The sequence below is a fragment of the Etheostoma cragini genome, chromosome 2 (genome assembly GCF_013103735.1).
Source record: "Etheostoma cragini isolate CJK2018 chromosome 2, CSU_Ecrag_1.0, whole genome shotgun sequence".
Classification (NCBI taxonomy): domain Eukaryota; kingdom Metazoa; phylum Chordata; class Actinopteri; order Perciformes; family Percidae; genus Etheostoma; species Etheostoma cragini.
Window position 1 is genome coordinate 1,710,005 of NC_048408.1, and position 22,428 is coordinate 1,732,432.

At 42.0% G+C, this 22,428-nt stretch overlaps 1 protein-coding gene across 4 annotated transcripts in view; it reads right to left on the minus strand.

Annotated features, from left to right (window-relative positions):
* Positions 1–21,425: 21,425 nt before the first annotated feature.
* The window catches only part of LOC117957731 (VPS10 domain-containing receptor SorCS1), a 200,295-nt gene continuing 199,292 nt past the window's right edge, over positions 21,426–22,428 (minus strand). For all 4 annotated transcript variants that reach the window (XR_004659585.1, XM_034893754.1, XM_034893743.1 and 1 more), the window contains one exon: positions 21,426–21,681. Coding sequence is in view for 2 of the 4 variants with exons in the window: in XM_034893743.1 (XP_034749634.1) it covers positions 21,620–21,681 (62 nt within the window). In the remaining 2 variants the exon portion in view is untranslated. The remainder of the gene's footprint in view (positions 21,682–22,428) is intronic.

Here is a 22,428-nt window from a genome sequence, read left to right on the forward strand (position 1 = left end):
ATACTGTATATCTGTGATCAAATCAAATTGGTTCATCAAAATGGCCCAGTTGACAGGTTCATACAGTGTAACTGGTGATAGTGTTTTGCTGAAATGAAAATACTTTCAGTAAAATTGTTTCATTACATTCAAGAAACAAAAAATATTCCCATGTTAGTAAATTGTATTGGCCCTAAATGATGAAAGTGGTATCAAAGTACATACAACGCTGCACAAGAGGGATTTTTACTCTACTGGAAAAATCCCACCCAGCTGCCAATACAAACACAGTTCAAAGGAAAGGAAAAGGTTGGATTCAAAGTAATGACATGATGTACCCACCAGCAGCAGAATCAGTATTGCAGAATCCCAGGGGAACTGTCAGGGAAATATTTAAATAAAGAGAAACAGGTAGCATTATACAATAACTAAATAAGTAATGTCCTCCACATGTCGACAGATGGTTTCTCCAGCTGCTCCGACTTATCCCAACAGTTCAAAGACATGCAAGCCAGGTGGGCTGGAGATCTGTTTTCAAATCCATAAGTATGGCCTGCTTGATGGTTCTGTCCCAAAGGACAAAATGTGGTCTGAGGATTGTGGTAGTTATCTCCTCTGGGAATCTGACTCGTTTCTTTAACTCTACCAGCATAACTACTGTGTTTTATGCTTGTTTTTCTTTTTTTTTTAATTGTGTTCCGTGCAAACAGGTTAAGATTGTGGGTGATTTATAATGTGATAGTTATTGAGTGTGACTGTTAGTTTGATCCCCTGTTAATGAGAAATGTACATGTGTGTATGTTTGTGGATGTACACATGCATGTGTATGTACTGTTCTGTTCAGAATAATAGCTGTGTGTTTAAAAAAGTGAACAAAGCACAAAATCCTTAGAACAGCTTTTAATTCCATAACAGCTATGCATTGGGAACACTGCAAATTCAATTCCAAATCAAGACACGACCAAATTGATCAAGTTTGTGTTCTAACTTTGCAAAAAGTGAACAAAAAGGCTGTTTAAAAAATAGCAGTATTTGCAGTTTTCTTTACAAACTCAAACATTTACTGTACAAACTGAAAGGGTCTCAAGGGTTTGTTATTTAGTTGCATAACCATTGTTTCTGAGAACTGATTCCCATCTGTGTTACATGGAGTCGACCAACATCTGGCACCTGTGGACAGGTATTAGAGCCCAGGATGATTGAACTACATTCCACTATTCCTCTGCCTTAATTCAATTCAATTTCAATTCAATTTTATTTATAGTATCAATTCATAACAAGAGTTATCTCAAGACACTTTACAGATAGAGTAGGTCTAGACCACACTCCAGAATTTACAAAACTTGGTTTAGCCTCAGAAACAATGAGTTGAAAACCCTTTTACCTTTAACACCGAAGAGGTGATGTATTTTTCTAAGCATGTGTTATATTACATATGTACAATTTAGTTTTTAGTAAAATAACAAACCTATATTTTCGGTGTATTCTTAACCTGTTTATTCCAAACATCCTCAATAGGGTACTTACAGGAGAACTAACCAACCACCTACCAAAACCACGTGTGTTACCAATTGAATAGTCCCTTCTCCCTGAAATCTCCATATGTGTCAAAAGGCGGATAATAGCATAAGGCAGTTAATGCAGGTATTGGCCATGGGCAAACAGCGTCTCAGGCTGGAGGAGTGGTCATGCAGGAAATTGATTAATGGCTGAAGGCAGAAGCCATTGGGAGGGGTGCCAGTTGCACCTGTGACAAAGATTTGGATTTTACCTAGCTGTGATGGTCCTTCTTGACTTGTCAACAAGCAAGAAAACAATGAAAATGTCCAGCAGTCCTACAAGGAATTTACAACATAGAAAAGTCAAAAGCTAAAGATTCAAAGAAAAACAGGAAAAAGTAAGCCATTGAAAGAATGTGATGACAAAAGGAACAAAAGAAAGAAAAATGTGAAGGAAATAGAAATCATTAAGTGAGATGGTAATAGAAAGGGTTTAAGTAGAGAAATAGTATAATTTGACCCTCCTGTTTTCCTTGGGTCAAATTTGATCCCTTTAAAAAATGTCTATATCTGAAATATGGGTGTCTTTTTACCAAAGGACCACAAAAAATGTATTGGAACCCATACAACGCACTTTGCAAATACAATTGATCACTTTCATTCCTCACAGGACTCATCTGTACGTTCCTCTGATCTTAATAACAATCAATAACAATCACATTCATTTGATTTCTGAACAATTATGTGACATAGACATTTCAAGTGCCCCACAGACTCTCTGGACCAGCTGAAACATGAAGATGTCTTGAACAAGTAGATCTTTGTCTTGGCACCCAGCATTCGCCAGATAATCTTGCATTGGTTCTGTGGTGTGTAACAGGTCATGCAAAGATGTACTGTACCTTCTAACATCTAAAAAAGCAAAAAAAACAGACAAAAGAGAAATAAAAAAACAATACATTTGCAAATATATTAAGCGTCATAGGCTTATTTTAAGCCTTGAGTTGCAGCCATCACACATGGAATGAAATAAACACTCAATATTTGAATTTTACAATTTATATTTGAAGTACAAATACCTTTTTAACCTTCTCATAAAAGTTAGCTTCAGTAATGTCTTCCAAGACCGGCTTTATTGAGGAATTTTCACCAACTAAACAAGCATACATTGAACGTGCCAATATGCCTGGAGGAAGACCACCATGAAATAGACAGCAATGGCCCGGCCAGCAATAAAATGGAGATCTTCTCTTAAAGCTGGAGAACACATAACATTAACAGACAAAACATAAGATAACACGAATAGGACACAACAAGGGCTGGGGTTATAGGAAATCTAAAGCAATCAATACTTTGGGGCCAAAAACATAGCATTTCCCAGAACTGACCCAAATGCATTTTGCCATCCTTTCCTTCAAACATCGGTGACTGTATCAAAGCTACCATAAGCAAGCATACAAATTCCATCCAAGGACCCCCAAAGTCCAATGCCTCTTCATCTATTCCCAAGTCATCTGAAAACTTGATGCACATCTGGGATGAGGGATTGTAGGACAGTCGTTTGAAGCCACACACTATCCAGTACAGAGGACCTATTGATTTTGAATCTGCATTTTTGGTAATGGACAATTTGGGATGCAAGTCTAAGAAGTAGATCCTGTGCTGATATAGTGTTAGGGCATTTATATGCCCTGTTAAAAGAGAAAACTATTCTTATGAACAAGAGAATACCTTTCAGACTCAACCAAAAGCATCAACAGTTAACGATAGTTATTGGGTTAGAGCGAAGCTGATGTAGTCAATGCCACCTGCGGCACAGGGCTCACAAGCCGAACATAGACCACATTTTCCCAACAACAATGTACAGAGGCTTAATCGGAGTCATTCTTCTGATAAAGTATGCCATGCTAATGTCACGGCCTGAAAAGTTCATAAGGCCCGCAATATGATGGCAGTAGTTCAATGAGTAATGGGAATTGTGCGTGATTGACCCTGCAAGGGACGCCGGGGGAGGACCGTATGCAGGCAAAAATAAATCATGCATTCAACAGAGTGACATCATTATCTCCGTGCATGTAACATGATATGACAATGTATGGCATTAGGAACTGCGTTTCACAAAAACACTCCAAAAAACAGGAGAGGTGAGACAGCACGTGGCATAGGGGTGCCTGGAAGTAACATGGTTGTGAAACTGCAAGAAATTGCGTCTCAAAATGCGGTTAAAACAGGCGAGGTGTAGACAGCAGGGTGTGACTGCAGCGGAACGTACTAGGTGCCTGAGATTGGTAACAATCGGGCATTTGCTTCCTGTCCTCATAACGCACATCCAACGCAGCATTACACATTGTTGATTGAGGACAGAACATATACACATGTTCAGACATATCTCGCACATAGAAGCGGATGAAAGGGCACGGGGAAGCCCAGGGGGCTGCCGCGTAGATGTCGGCTACCATGCCTTTAAATAGAGCCACAGGCACCGACAGCCCTCGTAGCATGCCATCGGATGTCGCTTAAAAGCCTCACACAGCCAATGAGACAGACGCTGTTTTGAGAGGGCAGAGCCTCTGGAGCGTTCTCTATAATGCACAACCAGCTTCTGTGTTTTTCCTGACATTTGCTGTGGTTAAATGTATTGAGCCCGGACATTACCGGTGGGAAGCCACCTCCGCATCCTTGACATGAGGCGGGGGAAAATAACCCTTGAGGGAAAAAACACCCTCGACCGAAAATAACTAGTTAGAATCTTTGGTGTGAAGGAGGGATTTGGCTTAAATGTGGCTGCGCTCCCATCTCTCTAATGGAGAGGCAGGACGGAGAAACAACAGTGTACATAAATCACTCACTCTTCTGGCTGACGTTAGGCCCGTGACGTTATGCTTGACAGTAGATGGAGCCAAAGCGCTATCCACCAGAGTTTGGAGATACGTCACACGAGAGGCAGGGGACAGGATGTCCCTGCGTCCATCCCTGGGTGCCAGCGCTGGAAGGCAGGCTGGCGCCCTGCGTAATATGCCATGGCAGAAGGAGCTCTGGAGCCCTGGATGGTGCGCACCCTGGCAGGGGAGGAAGCCTAGTCTCTGTAAGCATTCCCGCTCGGCAACCAGCCCTGTCTGGGTTATCACTTGGGGATGACAGATCGCGCTGGTCAGCCGCAACAGTGCGTCTCTCTTCCACGGAATTTGTTAGGGGGGGGCACCAGCAGCTGAACAAGGGTCGGGAACCAGGACGCGCTCGTCCACTCCGGTGCCACCAGAGCCATTGACAGACTCTCCTCCTGGATGTGCTCCAGGAGGCGAGGGATCGGACGAAAAACATTTAGGGGAGGATTGTCCCGCATGCTGTAGGAAAAACACAGTGCACTGTGTGTTTTCTCGTGGAGCGAACAGATCCACCTCCACTTCCCCGAACCTGCTCCATAACATTTGAACGATAGTGGGATTTGTTCGCCACTCCTTGTAGGAGCCACCTTCCCCTCGACATCAGGACGGCCGCCCGTTTTGAAAAACCTCGGACTATAGGCCTAAACTGCTTTGAGAGACAGCAGGTGACTGTGCGCCCACGCCGGGAGGCACATGGCTATTTCCAACAGCTGGGCTGAGCGTATGTCGCTCTGGCGGTTTGTGACTTCTGCCGCCATGATGTTGCCTATCCGCACGACGACGTGTCTCCCCGTCAACCCCAGGGTGAAGTGTTTAAACACCACGGACAGCTCCAGGTAGTTTATGTGGGGGGAGGAGGCCAGTCCCCTCCCATCACCTGTGACTCACACAGCCCTCCACAGCCAGTGAGGGACACGTCTGTGAACACCGTCACATATGACATCACTTTGCCCTGGGGAAACCCCGGAAAACAGGGTCTGGGGATTCCCTTAGCATGCCAGGTCTGACCGGAGGGAATGAGGGATGGACAGAATTCGCCATTTGTGGCAAATGTGATTGAGTTGTTGGTGAATAAACCACCTTTGGACGTTAGGGCGTCCTGTCTTGGTGCTGACAACCTTGCCCTCATGGGGACCGAGTTTATGTCCGCGCCCGGATAACCTATCGAATGTGCGGGGACCAGAGCGCTATTTGGCCAAATTATGGCAAAACCCAGCATTTGCAGCTGCAGAACCTCTATAGTCTGCAGCGCCGCTTGCTCCAGAGAGGGGGCTAGAATGAGCAGATCGTCCAAATAAAAAGACTCTGATGCCCCTCTTCCATGCACTTGGAAGACGTGCGAAGGGGTAGTGAGTAGCGTACAATCAACCACGTCCCCAACTGGAAAACTGGAACTGGAAAACGGGCCCCTTGGAAGGGGTCTTCCTGTGCCCGGGAATGATTTGGACGTAAAAGTAAGCCTCTTTCAGATCCACTGACGTTAACCATTCGTGGTGGCGCACACATTCCAACACGTGTCTGATGGTGAGCATGTGGGAAAAGGGCGCTCCATAATGTATCAATTGAACTGTGAAAGGTCAAGGATGGGACACAGTCCTCCTTACTCCTTTGGGGTGAGAAAGTTTTGAGAGTAAAAAAGCCCTCGTTCTCCTCCCCTGGAGGGACGCGGGAAATGGCTCCGCTTGTCAGCAGCCCGTCTAGCTCTGACGTCATCGCGCCTGACTGTGCTAGAGATGGTACATACGCCTCCAACACACCCGCGAAAGTAGGCGGGGGGAGGCAAACTGGAGTGTGTAACCCTGTGTCATCGGCTTTGACATCCATGAGTCTATGTGTGTCAAGCCAATCCATGCTGCGCTGCACTCTGATAGCACATGTCTCAGTGTTGTTCACCGGCATGGCTAGTGGGGAGCGCAGAGCCCACCCTGTTGCTGGGCGGCACGATCACACGTCTTGCCCAACCCGTGGTAGGGCTTTTGAAAAGCGTAGTGGCCGGTCACCGGCGTGTGGGGCGGGAGCGGCCACTGGGTTAATGTGTTGATTGAGCGGCGTCATCCACAATGGGTGCGTGCACTTCTCGCTGCCGGCATAGCTGTACCTGTGTACCACACAAGGTACTTGTGTGCTTGTGTGGGGAACAACTGTCATATCAGCGCGTTGTTCAAAGATACAAGGGCTGTTTGGTTGAGGGGAAAAAATGGCTGTTAACATGGGAGGGAGTGGCCCTCTAACATGCCGTTGTGTTTCCAACTCTCAGCCGAAGAGGGACAGAGGATCCCCGCGTCCCGTCATTGCCACCGTCGTTGCTGCTTGCTGGGTGGCTCGGGAGGCGGATTGGACCAGGTGGGGCCGCTCTCATGGTCCTCCGACCTCGTGCACCCCGCCGGCCTAGTGGTGCCGGCTGTCGCTGCGGAGGGTGACCGGGCCCAAAAAGCCTGTCTGGAGCTAAGGGGCCGTACGGATGCCTAACTAGCGTCTAACTGCCGCGGGCAGCTGAGGCATCTGGAACCAGGTGTCTTGCTGGGCCAGTCTGCTAAGCCATGACCCTGGACAGCGCCACCGTGGTCGCTATGACCCGGGTGAGGATGGCGGTGGGCTACATTGTTTGTGCCACCAGCCCCTGGGAAACCCTGCATCTGCGTCGCCTTGAGCCCGAGTAAACGGGGCGTAGCGAGAGACGGGGGCCTTCAGTTTCCAAGGCTGGGAGAAAGCCGCCTCCACAGAAATGGCAGAATCTCTGTGAAGCGCAGCCAGAATGGGGCCCGTGAAGAGGGCGGCTCCGGGGCACAATGGCCGAAGCTCTTTGAAGCGCAGCCAGAGTGGGGCCCGTGAAGAGGTCCGGCTCCGGGGCGCAAATGGCCGAAGCTCTTTGAAGCGCAGCCAGAGGGGGGCCTGTGAAGAGGGCGGCTCCAGAGCTTAAAGATCCCCGCTCAAAAGGCCACGAGCAGGGGCTGGCAGCTCCATCGGGAGGCTATGCCTCTCCGCTCTGCCGCCTTCCTCTGCCTCTACGGCAGATCAGAGAAGAGGGCTTTGGCGCTGGAGGCTGGGGCCGTCTGAGGCAAAGGGGAAGGCCGCTCGGAGGTGCCCCTGGCCGTTCGGGAGAGGGAGAGAGCTCCGTGGGAAAGCGTTGATCGCCGTCTCCAGGCCCAATCCCCCCCAGGAGAGGGAGATTCTCCTAAGGGTAAGGAGGGAAAAGCCGGTAACGGCGGCGCTGCCCGAGAGAACCGAGCCAGCGGACTCATGCTCGTCAAAAGACGCCGTCCGCCAGCGGCTCCAGGGTGTTGCCGCTTGTTTCCGTCTGCCTGCCCCGCTGCCGTTCCCGTCCCCGCCAGCCTGGCAAGACCAGAAGAGCTTCCGCCTGTCAGTTTAGCTCTTTAGATGACAGGTGGGCGCAAAACTGGCAGGAGGCGTGGCGGGCGAGTGCCTGGCCGGCGGGGGTGAAGGTCCGGCAGTAGGATGTAGTCGGTCCGGCAGGAGGGGCAAGCACGAGCACCACTGGAATTCTTGTCTTCATACTGCGTAAGTGAAGAAAAAGTGGGAGACAACGGGTCCGCTGTGTACATATACAGTAAATGCGGACGTAGTTGAGGCCGAGCGTAGCCCTTAGAGGGCAAAGCCTATACGAAATAGAACTAAAACGTTGTGCTATTGGAAAATCACCGACATGTGAACAACAACAAGAAAAAGACAATTGATAAAGAAAGTCCAGTTGGGCAGCTTGATAAACAGCAACATAATGACCCAAATCTTGACAAATGCCTTTTTTGCAGGGCAATATTGCAGCTGAAGAGGGTTATCTGTCCCAGCAAAATGTAGACAGAGGGATTCATCAATCGATAGAGGTCGGTGATGCCTGTAGGATTTTTTGCATCAACTTTTAAAACTTAATTTACTTACTAAAATTAAACCGCTTCACGTTGTTAACTCATAACATCTACTCATTTAACAAAGTCATACTACCTAATGAATAACATGTGACTCTCGAGACTGGCCACGACAGCTTGGCTTAATTCCTCGTCCTCAGAAGACACATCTTAGATGGAACCTCCACTCATCAACTTTAAAGCATTACATCTTCAAAATATGATAATATATGATGTTTGTGTGGAAAGCCCGCTTTTATTAACATCATATGTGGGGGATTATTTCAGTAAATCTGAGTAAAATAAATACCTTGCTTAACCTATATTGATAAGCCGCCCCATGTTTAGTTTAATGCCTTGCTGCCGCTGCTGAGAATGTAATATAATAGGTTTAGGCTACTTGATATAGCACCTTTTACAGACAAAGTAGCAAAGTGCTTCACATGATAAAAATTTGTAAAATACAGTAAGACCCAAACAGTAAATAAACAAGCAAAAAAGAAAAAACAAACCAATAGCAATAAAAACCTAAAAGTTATAAACAGGAAAAAAGAATGAGTTTACACAAAAAAACGTTCAAAGCCTTATCGCGCTGATGTGACCGAGCCCGACCCGAACTCGAGCATCCTTTCTAAAAATCTGTTTGAACCCGGCCAGGCCCGTCGGGTACCGTCGAGTCCCGTCGGGCTCGGGTCGGGTTTCCATCCTCTAATACACACATGCAGACACTTGCTTGAACAAAACTAACAGGGTGTCAGGTTTTCTTTAACACAGATGCATGCAAGCAGATGGCACGCACGCATAAACACACACACACACACACACACACACACATAATGACCCAATGCACACACTCACATAACCCTTAGCTAAAGTAACAGATTGTCCTCCGCCTGCCCGTCCTTCTCACATTTCGTCCTCTTCAAGTCATTAGGTCTAGTTCCCTCGGTGCTCGTGACCTCGTCATTCAGCTCAGCTTTTAATTGAACATGACGTCACAGGCCATTGAATCTGACATTATCAGTGGTTGTCTAAGCAACGTATTGGGAAATGAAACAGACAATGCTCATTATAAGCGGAGGCAACTACCACGATTAATCATCGAAATGTCCAGGTTGTTCTGTGGGTTATGAACAAAGCTTTGGATTTGTGCCGGAAATCTCTCTATCCATTTTACTTCTACGGTTCAACTAATAGAATTTGAAATGAAAAATAAATACATTCATTGTGGTATAATTATAGGGAAGTACGAAGTCATGGTAACTTTCTTTCATTTGATTTGATTTATCTTACTTTCAAAATAACAACATTAAAACAGTGTCATATGTTTCACAAAAAGATCTGATGGACATTTGCCGAAAAATCCTCAAGGGGCTTAATAAGTGGCAATCTCCATAGAAACAATTATATTTAACAATTTAAACACATTTCTATATTGTCATGTTTAGCTCCAGCTCTTAAGTGTTTTGTTTTATGTTTATTTTTGTGTTTTTCTTGTTTTATTTTGAAACTGACTGTTGTGTCTTGTTTTCACTTCCTGGTCTTTGTCACATTAAGTGAGGGACAGCAATCACACTTAATGTGCTACTAAGGTGTCCAACTGTCCCCCTTGTGTCTCTGTGTATATATACCTGCCTCTTTCCTCAGTCCTGTGCCACAATTTGTGTCGGCGTCCCAACCTGTTTTTCCCGTGTGATTTTTGTGATTTTTTTTACACTGGTTTCTTCAGGTATTTTATCCTTGCCTCAGTGTTTTGATACTCTTGCCTGTTTTTTCTTAGTTTATGATATAACTGTTGGACTTTGACCCTTTTAAACAAGTTGTGCATTTGTGAGACCATTACCATTTGTGAACTACCTGTCCCCGGTGGGGTAAAACAAATGGTAAAAGAATGACTTGACCCTGGTGTGACACCTATCCACATAAACAGTGGTACACCTCATACAGGAAGAACAAGCAGTCAGAAAAGATGAACATTTTCCACTTCTACCCTTAAAATCCCAAGCTATAGTGCATAGCTGCTATAGTGCAGCTCTCATATGAAAGCGTTGGCGCGTTGTGTCATGTGTCCACATGACACAACGCGCACCGCCCCCACTCCTCCACACAGTTGCTAGAAGCCAAGGAGAACATAGAGGATAAAAAAAACATAATGGACTCTTCAGAAGAGGTCATTATCTTCACTAAAACGTAACTTGTTTATGTTAATGAACGTCTGTTACATTCAAGCCATTACAAAATGAGTTGCTACAAAGCTAATTAAGACAGCTCCACAGAACTCTCTCTGGATTTCTCAGTGTGACATTTTTTTAATCCTCTGTGGCTACTAGCAACTGTGTGGAGGAGGGGTGGGGATGGTGCGTGACCACGGAAGGCTTGTATCATGTGGAAGTGCTGACAGTTTTTTGTCATTGCTTACTCATGGGGGCGATAGAAACTACTCGCTATAGCTTTAATTTAAATAAATTGAAATAAGACAGCGCAGATGCAGAGACACATGTAGCTCAGCATAAATTGTTTAAGAATAGATGCACTTTTCTCCTGAGGCAATTCCTTTTTTTTTTCAATATACCCACATTGAAACAAACTCATGGGTGCCTGACTTTTTATGACTGTCCGTCTGCTATTTGATTGTTCAGTTTTAAAGCTTTTCAAATCAGGTTCTATTAAAATCATTTCATTTCTTCTCATGGGATTGACAGTTTTTTTTATAAAAAAAGTGGAACAATTGTACCATTACCAAATAATTTACCTAGAAGGTTATGGAAGTCAAACAAGGCTAAATGTTAGCCTTTTTCTAATGTCCAGCCTCATTTTAATGTTGCTCTAATGTGATTATAATGTGGCATTTATCTCCTAATTATTGTTAATTAAGAGATACGAATCTCCTAATTCTAAAATTAGTTTATGTCTTTGTCTCGTATGTGATGATAAATCACTATTGGATGGGGTTCTAAATCTCATTATTCATAGCTCTCTGGATTATATTCTCATAATTGGAAGAGTAGAATCCATGGTTACATCTAATTCCCAATATGTCTTTATTTATTTCCTTATACACAGAATAGCATGCACACCAAATGATTCACGGGGATTAATGTTAGAGAAAGGGAGAATTCTCAATATTCTCAACCACAAAAAAAAACTAAGGTTTTTAACTTAAATGGACCATATGGCATTTAGAGTCTGGGCCGGGATTGTCTGCATATGGCTCCCACCAGAATTTGACATATAAATCAAAATTATCTTAGATGTCAAGGATTTGACACAGTAATATAACAATTAAGTCTAATTTAGGGAAATGCATGCAGTAATATTTTGTAATTTTTGTTTTAAAAAGGTTTTTACCCAATACATCTCAAACCATGCAGAAAACAGTAACTCATAGAGTTGGGTTGGGAACTGGAGGGTGACTGGTTCAAGTCCCCATGTGGACCAAAAAGCATGGTGTGTTGATTGGTGGCTGGAGTGATGCCAAATCACCTCCTGGGCACTGCCATGTGCTCTTGGACAAGGCACCCCAACCGCTCAGGGCGCTGGTTCAGCAGGATTAATAAACAACTTAAATTTAATATACCACATATATCTGTCAATTTACCCATTCATTAACTAACACATTTATGTATACAGAAAATCTCAACTGAAAAGCTTCAGATGTGGTTGAAAGCTAGAAGAATATTTAGTTTTAACAAATTGGTTCTCATAACCTAAGCACTCAACTGCATGAATATCTTTGCACATGCATCCCATGAGTCTATCAAGATTTTACATTTATATATCTTCTGTGATTATGGATTTTGACAATGTTAACTTGGTAACTTTAGCATTGCCAGACAATCCTCCACAGCACTGCTATGGAGGGTCGGGCTAGCCCATAGCATTCCAGGATGGGAGAACGGGCATTTCTTTAAACCAATCAGAATCAGAATCAGGTCAATCCCGGAAGTGGAGTTGTGCACATAGACTAATCCGCCATTAAAACGTCCGTTGGATGAAGGTTGAAAATTGATAACTTTCCCTCTTTAGCTTAGCGAAGCACCATATAAACCATAAACAACATTTCCTGATGTCAGTCGAGTGCAGATTTGAGTCGTGCATGCTCAGATTTAAACAGTTTATTGCATAACATGTCATACTGAAATTTGACACTGGCACTAGCTGCACTAACTGCTGCTTCCTGTTTGGTGCTGGAGGGAGCGCCCCCGATGGTTGTTGACAATGTTCACCTGATTTACCTTCAATAATAATAATACATTTTATTTATAATGCCCTTTACATTTCAAATGAAATGTCAAAGTGCTACAGTAGCAAGGAGTTAAAACCAGTTCCTAGAATATAACAAAATCAACAAATAACAATAAAACACCATAAGACTAAAATTAAAACTATGACTGTTAAAAGGCCTTTTGAAATAGAAATCTCTTTAGTCCCTTCTTAAAAATCTCCACAGATTGTGGGTCCCTTAGGGTCTCTGGGAGAGCATTCCAGAGCCGTGGGGTGAATGCCTGGAAGGCCCTGTCTCCCATAGTAGAGCGTTTAGTCCTTGGTTTGTGCAGGCAGTAGGTAGAGCTGTAGGAGCGGAGGTTTCAGCCTTCACTACGAAGACTTAAAACTCATGATAATATCAAACAAGTTTGATTTTGTTGAAACAGACTCGGACTGAGTTTTATGACCACATTACACCAAACGATTGAGATGACGAGAGCGTGACCCCGACTCAGCAAGACTCTGTTGTAAAATAGTCTGCGAAAGTGAAAGCGCTTGAAGAGTCGTTTGGTGTAAGGTCGGCATTAGCTGTAAAAAGAGTCCCACCCCTTGTTAACACTGTAGCATTTTGTAACCCACTTCTATTTACTTCTATCAAAAGCCTCTCCTAGAGTCTCCTTCACACTAAATCCTCAGTAATACCAGCGTGTATTGGCAGCCGTGCCCCCAAGGGGCACTACAGCGCACTACCTTGAGATGTCAGCAGAGCCAGCCCTGTTTTGGAATTGATCTCTTGGTAATCTTCTCTCTCCCCAATGGGCGCCTGAGCATTTTCTGGCTAAGAATAATTAAAGACTGTCAACCCCCACCTTCCCCCCTCTACTCCATTCTAGACCACCCTGTCTGACTCTCGTCAGCAGCAGTAACATCACAACACATCAGTAATGACACTGCCCTGTGGCTTCTCGTCCTTATCTTTTGTTAAGGACAGTGGAGGCCTTTGGATATGTGCATCATGTGAACTACAATGACTTTTGCATGAGTAACTGTATTCAGATGATAGATGTTCTCTGAATGCCTTAGCCAGTGGTGGAAGGTAACTAAGTACATTTACATAAGTATCGTACTTAAGTACAAATGTTGGGGTACTCATACTTTACTTGACTCTTTTCTTTTCATGCCACTTTCTACTTCTACTCCACTACATTCATCTCACATCTTACAAAAAAAGATTTTTGCACACAAAACATAGTTGAGGAAATAAAATGTTTAATTGTAAATAAAACTACCCAACAATTTAACAGCCTACAAGTAAAGCTGAAAGGATTAACCACTTAAAGTTGATTGACAGAACGATTTTGGGCGTTTCCATATTTTCACATGTACATCAGTAAATTATGTGTTTATTTCAACCGAAACTAGTTGTGATGGGGATTGAAAAAGTGGAAAAACGTTCAGAAAGGGTTTTGAATGAAGTATGTTTTAAGATGATGAAATTACTGTTCATTTACATGGAGTCTGGTGGGTTTATTGACTGCAATTTTGTGCCCAACCTTAAAAAACGGATCATACTCAAAACTATTTTCCGGGCATTTTAGGCCTTCACTGACAAGACAGCTGAAGAATTGAAAGGGGAGAGGGGGGAATGACATGCAGCAAGGGACAGCAGGTCGGAGAAAAACCCAGGACCGCTGCATCGAGGATTAAACCTCTATATATGGACGCCCGCTCTACCAACTGAGCTATCCGGGCGCCCAGATCTTACTCTTAGCAGATCAATGCAGATGATGCTGCAGAAAAAATACAACCATAATTAAAAATTACATACATTTATTTCAATTAATTGATAAGTGACATTAACCTACTCCCTTTCATTAAAATTACATGTAATTTGATTGTACAATTTGGTTGTGAAGAGATAAACACATAATTTGATCAGAATGAATCTGAGTGAGGCGTTTCTGACACTCATTCATGAGTGAAGATAGTTGTGGGGACTCTCCCGGCGAGTCAACGGAACAGAAGTTAGCTTGTTTATAACACGAAAGCTTACTTTGGGTTTCTTCATAAATGAATCACAGGCTAAAAAACTGTTGTTTGCCGAGTGCAATGATGATGCACGGACTTCCTTAGGTGAAAACACAGAGCATGTTTAACTCCTTCTATCAGCCAAATATCTTCCTGTTATTTCCCATTATCACGGCGTTACAGCCGATGATGATGGTTGAAGTAAACTTCATTAGAGGTTAAATTTTTTTGGTTATTAATTTAGTTCATATTAATATAGTGTTTTTCATTTAAAGTTTTGATGGTTTTGTTTACATTGAAAACAAAGCAGGCTGCAATGACATATGTCTATGTCTGTCCCCAACCTTGCTGTAACTCCATGGATTTTAATAAGTGCACAAATGTATATGTGTTTATACAATCATTTATGGAGATGAGACATGTAAAGCTGTTTTAGAAAGCTGAAAATATATTTGCGCCTACCAAGTATGGTGGGTCGAGTTTTCCAATGTTATCCTATTGAGACTGACGGGCTGGGGGGCGTTATTTGGATGTCCAGTGTTCTAACCCACATAAAAACCTAGTGACATTTTCAACAATGGAAACATGATAGAAATGGGAAAAACTTACTGTCCTAGTTATAAAATGGCGGAATCCTCCACAGTACATGGAATTACAGCTTCACATACGCTTCACGATGACGGCAATGAGTAGTCAACAGACATTCACTAGACACATAGCCCTGCAACAATCTATCTAAATTAACAACTTTTGGAAGTATCATTCATGATATACTGTATAGTACAATATTAAAGTTGTGGGAAGTTTATATGGCTTAAACTGTATGTTTCATTCCCCCCCCCCCCCCCCCAATACTCACGCTTATCTCACATACAATGCTCAAAACCCTCTAAACATATAGTGATTACTCAAAACAACTCACTTTTGAGCAATGACGCACACATCGCACACAGCTGTTGTCTCCGTCTCGCTCCGCTGTGCATCTATCTTGAGGTGACGGCTGGAAATGTTCATACTGACGCATTCGCACAGGCACGCTCTTTCCAACACAAACAATCAATCAGTCTGTGTTAGTTTTGCCATTGCTGCGGCCATCATCATTATCACCACTGCTGCTCCGACCACAGCTATTTCAGGAGCCGCATAAATAAGTGTAAAAGAGCCAGCTGTAATTACTTCTATCCTTTATGGACTATCACTCACTTCAGCATCATTATATTCTGCACTGGAACGTGTTAAGGTTATATCCATGCTGAAATTAATATCTTCATCTTTAATGACTCCAACTCAGTTTCTCATCCCCATTTATGAGAGTATCATTTCTGCTCAACAAAGTGGTCTAAACTCTCCTCAGCAGAGGAGGGAAAGAAACCACAATTTTTTTGTATTCATTGTAGTTAAATTACAGTTACAGGTTGCTTTAGATCCAACCAAGTACGTTGTCCATGAATGAGTTAGAGAAATATACTAGCTAAAAAAAGTGCTCATGTGCTGTGTGCCAACATTCCAACTAGTTTTCTTTTTGCCAGGTTCCAATCATAGACAGTTAAAGACATGGACCAACAGATCCCGTTTTTCTGGACGGAGACCAGTGAAGTCTATTAGAAGCACTTTTCCGGTGATGGCTGAGCGTTACTGCGCAGCCTCCAACGGATCTTGATGATGTAGATGTAACGTGAGCAACCTGTCTGAAAGTTGTTAGTCTTCTGGTAGCCGTGCAAGAGAAATCCCAATCATTCCCAATCAGCAGAGACGGAGAGTGTAGGTACATGTTAGGAGACAACATAGACACGGGCTAATTACTGCTAATGGGAGTCCAAACTTTCTGCAATCTTTTCGGGACAAGAGGATGATTTGTTGACTATGCAACAACAATTTGCATGGTTATGACACAATTATAAGCATATTTTTACAAAAAAGTCTGCTATGGAGCCATAACGTGAGAAACAAGGTAATTTATACATTGTGTAGTTTCTTTAGAAATGACCAATGGACAACTTAAGTCTTTAAACACTTCAGATGTAAAGTTCTTCACTGTCAAAGTGGTGCCAAAATGAGTGGCAGTCAATGGAATGCAAACTGTGGGTGAGTACTTAGCAATAAAATTGCGCCATAGGAGCTACTCTTTGTGAACGCCCACCATTACTACCACTTATAAGTAATAAGGACTAATCATTTTAGCAGGATCCAACTCAATTTAAGATGTGGAGATAAGCAGTTAAGCACAACTATTAGGAAAGAGGTTGCCAGGGCGTCGGGTTGTTAAAATCTATGGAAGTATATCAACGACAAAAATTTGAGAATATCTGGCTGCTACTCATTCTGTTTTGCGAAATTTCAGTTGTGCACCAACCCAGGAGTGCACACAGACTCGTAAGGTGTAACAGGAAATGAGTTAATTGATAGATTGGAATTTTGCAAGCATGTGTGGAGTTTAGAATGGAATTGTTTAGTGGGATTGCAGCAATAAAGTGTGACGTGTGGCGGCAAACAACGCAGGAAGGAGCTAAATAATAATACAATCATGGCCAAACCGTGGAACAGAGTACACTTAGATTTGTAATGGAGGACAGAAGCTTCATCAGCGTAACAGAAAATTGGAAGAGAAATGTGTAACTAAGTTTGACCCAGCAAAAGAAATTCTCACACTTGTTATGTTCAACGTTGATTTTACTCAGTTTTGGTTATCTGAATCCCCCAAGCTCAAACTCAAACTAAGAGCTGTGTCACCTGTTTAATTTGACCTGGAAGAGAAGGGTGATCCTTCCGATTACAAAATAAAAGCTTTGACAGTGGTCATTTTAAACCACGAGATGGGGTCAAAGAATGTTATTGATGTCTGCATTATCGCAAATATTGAATTGTGCTGACATTAACTCAAATTTCATTCAATTTGTTAACGATCAGTAGGTTTAAGCCATTATGGCAGTGTAATTTTAATCCTTGTGTTGTCTTCACCTTCGGGACCCTCTCGTATCCCTCGGGTCACACTGACCCGTGACTCATTTGTTTTCAATCATGCAATAAAATTGTACTTCATAATCTATCATCCATGTTATTTTTGGACAATTTGGTCTGAAGACACTTTGAAACGGGTCAGTTTGACCCGAGGAACACACAAGGGTTTAGAGTGAAATTAATTTTAAAGTAGTGACTAGTGGCCATGTTAGCTTTGTTCTCTACTCTTATTAGAGTGATTTTCTGAACCAGGTGTAGGGATTTCTTATCTTCTTTTTTTTATGAATAATTTTAACATTGTTCAAGCCATTATAAGAAAAACATATAGGGCTGGATTCAGAAAGAAAGCATTTTCAAAATAGACATGGTGCAAATCCAACACATTGGTATGAATAAACAAGGGGGCGATAAGGAGATCAGTTGGATCAAAAGTTTGGCTGAATTACAATTAGGTTAAACAGTACGGTAATTAGTCATAGAATGTGTCCTGTAAATCACATGTTGTCCTGGATATTTATTTGTCAATTGCTCCGTACAGAGGAGCAATACATTTTAAAAGTGGATTTTTTTCCTTCTGCGGACTAACATTGAAAAAGACATGACCCTGTCATCCAGATGTGGGTGTGTCCTATTGCATCTTCATAGTAAAAAATATTAGTGGCCGGACCTTATTTACCTTATTCCAACACTGCAATCGTACAGAGAGTAGTTGAATCACTTGTCAAGATTATCACGGATAAAAAGTCCACAAACCTAATTAGAATTGTCTTTATTTTTTATGCAGTCTGTAAGCCTTAATTCTCTCTGAATCTGTTTGTAAAGTTTATTGTCATTTTAGCAGTGTTGTCCAGTTCATGTCCAGTGATCACAACATGGATTTGGATGTCCATACAACATTTAATGGATATCGCAAAGTTCTATCTTAACAATAAGCGGTAGTTGTAAGTGGAAAAAAGGGTTGATTCCTCTTCTTATCTCATTCAAGCACACTATTAACTGGAAAGCTTTGGGTGTTAAAAGGCTACTTAGTACAGTGTTAATTCTGTGGAAGCATTGTATAAATGGTAACAACACAACCTAATCTCTAAGGTCTACATGGTAATATTTTATGGGATTTCAATCACACTTAATGGATTTCTTCAGGAAAAGAGCGGGGAAAGGAGTCATCAATCATCAATTGAAAGCTAAAAATGTATATGTAAATAATGCATTTGTACATAATGCAATTGAAGAAAATACCAACACATGCTTGTTTTGTTTTCTTTATAGGTTGAATATTACTTCCTCAAATACATAGTTTCTTTACAAATATTGTAAGAAAATGAGAACACAGTTAACAGACGTCTTTCCATTTAATAAATATGATTATAAATGCATCAAACAATTACACACAGCACAGTTGATATCAAACAAAAACACTGTAACACCTTACCGTCTGTTCTTATACAAAAGCTGTACAGTAATAAAACTCTTTTTTTGTTATTAATATTTCTCTACAAAAATAATAATCTTGCTAATTCTGCGGCGCTGTGGAGATAGAGATAGAGAGATAGAGAGAAGGGAAGAAAAGAGTAGCTCAAAGCTCGGCAGGACTTCCTGTCTGTTCGACCTTCCTCCTCTAGTGAAACCCAAAGACAAAAGATGCCTTTATCATGACCGACCTCCTGATCCTGTCATTTCCTGTTCCCTAGGGTTAAACATGGACCCTGTTGTCCTATGTTTTGTGTGTAAGTGACAATGATGGAAGCAACCATCTTTGACATTGGTGCAGTATTAAGCAAGATCTGCAGTGGCAAAAAAAGCTACAATGTAAGTTAATAGGGCACCTTTAATTTACTTCCATATAAAGTGCTGGTTTTGCCACTAACATGCCCAGATTTTTATTCTAAGTGTCTTCTAAGTACTTTCTGTACTTTTACAACTTCTTCTGTCTGAACACAGTGGAGAGCCACTGGACGCGAAACAGCAATGCTGCCCTTTTGCTATTCATTGTGGGCAAGCCAACTCTTGCAAAGTGAGCTTGCTTGTTCGCTAGCAGTGCGTAAATATGCAAACAGGGCAAGAATAACCCACTCTGTTGTCAGCAATCTTTTTGTGGTAACATGAAAACGCCCTATGTAGCTTAATACATCCCAAAATGACAAAGAGAAGACTTGATTATAACTTTCTACAAGTAGGGTCCTTAAGAGTAGGTAGTGATGGAAATGTTCCCTTAAGACCCTTATCATTTCAATTATAAATTGATATATTACACACCTTGGATCCCCCCGAGGTTCTGGGACCTACCACTTACTTAATTCAACAATTTACGTGACTTTGTGTCAAAAGCATCACTTCCTATTTGTTAGTACTGGTAATGTCAAAGACAAGACTCAGAAGGTGTTATGAGTGGTTAATGGTCGCCGTTAGCTTGGTCACTACCAATTTGCATTACTTTTTAACGCTCTGGGAGTCCCGTTAGCTTAGGAAAAGATTATGGTTTGGGTAAATATATATGTTTGTGGTGTTAGTTAAGAACATAACACAGGAACACTGCCCAAGAAAGTTAACTCACGCAGTTTTAAAAAATAGCCAACGTTGACTTTTGGTTTCACACGGGACACCAACCCTGACCTCTCGGTTGAAAGTCCTGTTTATTTTTTGTTGCTCTTATGTAAGGTGCATGGTTACATTGTAAACTGATTGTGTAGGTAACAGCTAATTCTGTACATCTACGACTGAACTGTAGAAAAGATCATCCGAAAGTTGACAAGACCACACTCCCTCTGTAGTTACATATCTCCACAAAGTAAAAAGTGAAGTAGTAAGAAGTAGTTAGAGTGAAAACTAATCCTGTAAGGATGCCTCTGGAGATGTGAACGGCATCAATCAGGCATTTACATCTGTCAGATTTCGCACACAAAGTACCACACAGCTCGACAGTCCTCTGAACAAGCTAACCATCCGTGTAGCCTGGTAGCATCTGCACTCTAGTTCTCCGGCTCCTACAGTGCAATTAAATGAGCTGGGATAAAGATGGTTGCTACTGAAGAGTGGGTCAGGACATTAGCCTAAATGTGTCACCAACCATAGCCAGCCTTGAGCTTGACTGGCCACATTAAGTATTCAAGAAGTCAAACTCTTTTTATTCTGTCCAATAGAACGCTCTTAATGTGTCATGGCCCCAAAAAGCACTCTTCCATCTCTCTTAACCTCTCTCTCTCTCTCTCTCTGTTTCTCTTTTTCTTGCTGCCATGTTCTTTGGATTCTCCCACAAAGTGGTTGGATTTCATTCCAACTGCCACCTTTAATTCTGAGCTTTGATAAATTGTCCTCTGCTTGCAGTAGGGATATTGGCTGTGATCAGGGTGTGGTTGAGGACCACTTTGGCCTACTTTTCTTTGTGGGATAGTCCTCCTATCACCCGGTTTCTTCTGCCAATTCAAAAAGCTGTAAAATTGGCAGTCTGAAGGTACAGTGTAGCACCTTAGCCGTCAAGTGGTCACTTATTCTGTAGCACAAAAGATTTTACAAACTGGTATGTATCTTAAATAGTACCAGAAGCGTTAGATTACGAGCAAAGGTTAAATGAATCCAGAAAACCAAACCCTGTATTTTTGTTAATAACTTAAAATCAGAAAAAAGAAACTTTTCAGTAGAAAATGTGTATTGTGCCATAAATCAGCTTTCCAAGAGACAATAGACAAAAAGCTTTGAAATACCCTATTCGTATTTTATAACAGCATTTCTGTTTAGTATGACATGTTATTAAAATACACAAATTTATAACACAGACATTCGTGATTTCCAAATAAATGTGTAATTCACTTCAATAACATACTTCGTGAAAGTATATTCATATGAAAAATAAATAACACACTACCGCTGTCATAGAACAGCAAACCAATCTCAGACATGAAAGCAAAACCAAAACATTGTTGCTTATTTAATTTTTTACCATCTCCACTTCATGCTGTCGTTCCCTCTGAATTATGTATCTGACTTGTATAAATAAGTGGGATTTTTTAAAATGTTTAAGTCATCAGACACACTGTATGTTGAAAGAAAATTAAAACCTGAACACAGTTTCTTCTGGTTTCAACAGAGCACAGTATGTCAGCAGGGTCCAACATGCACAGGTATAAAGCTCAAAACCATTGTGTCCCAAATGGTGAAAAAAATGTATCCATGACAAGGCTGAAGTGGTAATCCAGTCCAGAGTTCAGACAATGTACGTGGGGAGTTCTGTGGAGAATTTCACATGTACATGAGGTTTCATACATCCTGGGGACAAACGGGAAAGAGAAAGAAACAGATCAGAGGACATTCGTACTAGAAGCTAGAACAATTAGCTGGTTGCATTACAGTAAGTAATACATCCATTAAAGCTGCATTTATTAATTATTGGACCCTTGGTGGCAGGGGAACATGCTGAAAACACGACATCTGACATGTTTAAAGGGAAACATTTTAGCATTTTAGCCTATTTATACATCCAGCAAACATTAAGCTACTTTGGTATCCATTTGCAGTCGTGTTTTTGGTCACTCAAAAGTTTAATCCATTCTTCTTTTACTTCTGTTTTGATCCCCACCAACTCCTAAAAACAAAATCTGTCTCTTTAGCTGCTTTAAAGGTCCCATACTGTTAACAGTAAGGTTTCCATGTCTTTTTGATTATCAAACTTGATTCCTAAGTCGAGGTACTACTGTACAAGTATAAAAAAAAGCTCAATCCACAGAGAAATACACACAGCGTGTATTCAGAAACTGTCCCTTTAAACAAGTATGGTGGTCATGTCACAACTATACTATATATAGTTAGAAATTGGCAATACAGTGCCGTTACAGTCATTCCCCCGGCTGCACGACACGTGCAGACACGCTTTTGAGCACAGATGTGGGAGAACCAGAAACCATTTAGAGCTGATCAGGCATTTTTAGGGAGGAGGGCTTACACTGGCTTCCTGTGTCTCAAAGAATTGATTTCAAAGTACTTTTGCTAGTTTATAAATCCCTTAACGGTTTAGGT